We start from the raw sequence: 3,743 nt of genomic DNA, 5'->3' as shown, positions 1-3,743 counted from the left end.
GCCTCATTTAGATTTCAGAGAAAAAGGCATAACGTCACTTAAATTGCCCATATTCTTCTATGACTTCTCCAAGAGACCTGCTGGATCTCAAATCCAGGTTTATACACTATTGAACCCATTTCCTCCTCTTCCCAAGCTCTCCTGTGCTGGGATCCCCAGAGCACTGACCACAGCCTCCCCTAATGAGCAGGCCATTGTTATGTAATAGCTTCAACCCCCCCACCTCTGCTGGGGTGCCACCAAGAGCCCAGCCTGCCCCTGCCTATCATGACTACACTGCTGGGAGACTAGCTGTGTCAGGGACAATCTGGCCTGCCTTCCACTTGACTGCAGCTGCTTAGCTGGCAGGTGCCCTCACCCATGGGGCCTGCCTGGGCCCAGGCCCACCTGACTGGTGATCTCTGGCTGCTTCTGCTGTGTCTACTCCTGCCCCAGGTCTGTAGCTCCCACGCCCCACCAGGATGGCGCTTCACGTCCTCTGAAGTTGTGATCCCCAGGAAGGTGACCCACAGGTTGCGTGGAGCCGGGACACCGGGCCAGCTGGCCTACAAGTTTCACTTCAGGGGCCAAAGACACGTGGTTCACATGAAAGTCAAGAAGAACCTGCTGCCCAGACATTTTCCTGTTATCACCAGTAACGATCAAGGCGCCTCGCAGGAGGACTACCCCTTCATCCCTCGAGACTGCTACTACTATAGCTACCTGGAAGAGGTCCCTGGGTCCATGGGCACGCTGGACACCTGCTATGGGGGCCTGCGTGGCATGTTGCAGGTGGACGACTTCACCTATGAAATCAGACCATTGGAGGCGTCTTCCAAATTTGAGCACGTGATTTCTCTTCTAGTGACCGAAGAAACTGCCGCGGTGGAGAAGTGTAAGATTGGCGAGGAAGGTACAAATCCCGTGTATGAAGAGGCAACTTTTACTGAAACTCCTAGAGCGGGCCCCGTTTACTTTTGGTGGCCACATAAGAAATACTTAAAAATACACTACACAGTTTCTAACTCCTTCTATAGGATAATGCCTAATACAACACAAATTATACAGTATGTGGTGGTGATGAACAGCATAATGCATTCCATTTACAAAATAAGCAGGTTAGGCATATACATACGAATCCTTTGCATATGGAATGCTAACGATCCTGTATATTTAAACATTAAGCACAAGACTACGGCTCAAATGATAAATGACTTTGGCTTGTGGAAAAAAGATATGGTATTTCGGTATGTTAACCATGATTACTCACTGCTTCTGACAGGACATCAAGTCGGAAGTTCCTCCTATTTTGCCTTCAATACTGGATTATGCAACCCCAACTGGGGAGCAGCATATCTGAATGTGAAAGATTATCAGCTCTTTGTAATTTCTGGTGTTGCTGCACATGTGACAGGTCATAGTTTGGACCTCTCCCATGATGGACCTGGGTGTAAATGTTTTCGAAGATCTGCCTGTCTCATGGCGCCAATCCCTAATATTCACGATATGATGAGCAATTGTTCTTATGCAAAAATATATGACAAGATTTATTTCTATGATACTTGTTTGAGTGTCAGGAATACTCCCTATAATAATTTTCCTTATGTGTATCCCCGTTGTGGTGACGCAGTTATAAATTCAGGAGAAGAATGTGACTGTGGCACCTTTAAAGATTGCCTTCAAAACCTCTGTTGTACCACCAATTGCTCCCTCACCCTGGGCAGTCTTTGCAGTAGAGGGGATTGCTGTGTTCGCTGTCAATATGCTCCCCCTGGACTGACCTGCAGAGATAAACTTGGGATTTGTGATCTACCGGAATACTGTGACGGCAAAACCCACGATTGTCCAAATGACTTTTACATCCAGGATGGAACCCCGTGTTCCCCGTTGGCCGTTTGTGTGCAAGGAAACTGTAGTGACCGTGAAATGCAGTGTCAAGCCCTTTTTGGATACCAGGTAAGAGACGCTGCACCAGCATGCTATGAAAAATTGAATATGATTGGCGACCGCTTTGGAAACTGTGGGATAAGAATTGGAAGAGGAGGAGGCCGTCCTTATAAATGTGAAGAAGACGATGTGCTCTGCGGAATGCTTCACTGCCGCGATGTTGAAACAATTCCCGGTGGAGGTGAGCACACTACATTTCGCGATATAAAAATACCAGGTCTTAAGGACGTATCATGCTTTGGATATGATGCCCACTGGGGGACAGAAGTGCCAGAGATGGGGCTGGTAGTGGATGGTGCGACATGTGGGCCAGGAAAGTACTGTGTGAAACAGAATTGTACTTTTTATCAAGATATGCATTTTGACTGTGATATCAGCAAATGCAGTTTTAGAGGAGTGTGTAACAACAAGAAAAATTGCCACTGCATGAGAGGCTGGAAGCCACCAGCATGTAATGAGACTGGAATAGGTGGTAGTGTAGATAGTGGCCCTCTGCCCGTCAAAGAAAACTATCTTCGTGCCAGAATATTAACTAACATGAACAAGGCACTATTTCTAATCGTTTTTCGAGCAGTCCTTTTACTGATCTCACTCATCATTGCAGCCTTTTCACAATTAAAAAGAACCATTGATGAGCACCTTGAAAAACAAGCTGTTCATACACAGAAAGACTTGCCGCCTCAAACCCCACAAAACAAAAAAAAAGTAGACAAATTTGAAACCCCTAAGAAAGAGAAGGTAGCATTGTGACTTATGGGGGGAAATGGTCAGTAATAATTCTGATAATTTCATATGCCTATAACTATTCTTGTCATCTTGAAATAAAATGACTTGGAAATCTAAAAAGATGTGTGTTGAAAATCATTTACTAATTCTTGCCTGGTCTAATTCTTGATATTCCTGTAGATATTGTAGGAACTCTTCGATTCACAAATCACTGACAACAAGGCCTGTCACTTACTTTATTTTTTTTTTAAAGGTTTATTTTATTTACACAAGAACCGGGGTACAGGCCAGATGCAGGGGAGGGTGAGAGGATTCACCAGAGACAGCGGGAACAGAGCAGGCAGACTGACGAAATACACTGCTGAGGGAAGCAGCAGGCGAGACAGGAGAGGTCTGCTCACCATTTGGGTTGCTCCAAGGCCGGCCCGGGTCGAACCCACGCTGCAGAGGCTGTGGACAGCTTCACAGTGCGGCGCTCAACCACCTGCGCCACCAGGGAGGCCACTGTCACTTACTTTAGATGTGGATTCTAATAATTTATAGATGATCCTAAAGCATATTCTGTTACCCTTACATTCATTTGCTTTAACAGTTTTGGGGAGCTTTTCCCAGTTGTTCGCTCCTACATTTTGTCAGGTGCTTATTTTATTTATTTATTTATTTATTTATTTATTTATTTATTTATTTTAAAATTTCTCTCTCTTTTTTTTAAAGACTTATTTATTTATTTATTTATACAAGCCCTGGGTACAGTCAGAAGCATGGGAGGGTGAGAGGATTCACCAGAACCAGAGCGGGAAACAGAACAGGCAGACTGACGAAGTACATTGCTGAGGGGAGCAGAGGGCGCAATGGAGAGGTCTGGGCGCCATGGGGGACCCTCGCCGGAGGCCGGGGAATCGAACCAGTGCTGCAGAGGCTGCGGGCAGCTTCGCAGCCCAGCTCTCAACCACTGCACCACCAGAGGAGGTCCCAGTTGCTTATTTTATCAGCAACCTTGAGCAGTCATCACAAAAATAATCATTGCAGTATAACAGCAAGATCAAAATTCCATTTCACAGGAACGTGAACATCAACAAATTGACCACCTG

At 45.7% G+C, this 3,743-nt stretch overlaps 1 protein-coding gene across 1 annotated transcript; it reads left to right on the top strand.

Annotated features, from left to right (window-relative positions):
* Positions 1–219: 219 nt before the first annotated feature.
* On the top strand, positions 220–2,760 carry LOC119238304 (disintegrin and metalloproteinase domain-containing protein 20-like). The gene has a single exon (XM_037501985.2). The coding sequence runs from the start codon at positions 361–363 to the stop codon at positions 2,674–2,676; it is 2,316 nt and encodes a 771-aa protein (XP_037357882.1). The 5' UTR covers positions 220–360; the 3' UTR covers positions 2,677–2,760.
* Positions 2,761–3,743: the final 983 nt, after the last annotated feature.

The sequence above is a fragment of the Talpa occidentalis genome, unplaced genomic scaffold, assembly GCF_014898055.3.
Source record: "Talpa occidentalis isolate TD23 unplaced genomic scaffold, MPIMG_talOcc4v2.1 talOcc4.11, whole genome shotgun sequence".
NCBI classification, from domain to species: Eukaryota; Metazoa; Chordata; class Mammalia; order Eulipotyphla; family Talpidae; genus Talpa; species Talpa occidentalis.
The sequence above is the reverse complement of the archived record's forward strand: the minus strand, read 5'-3'. Positions and strand labels throughout refer to the sequence as shown.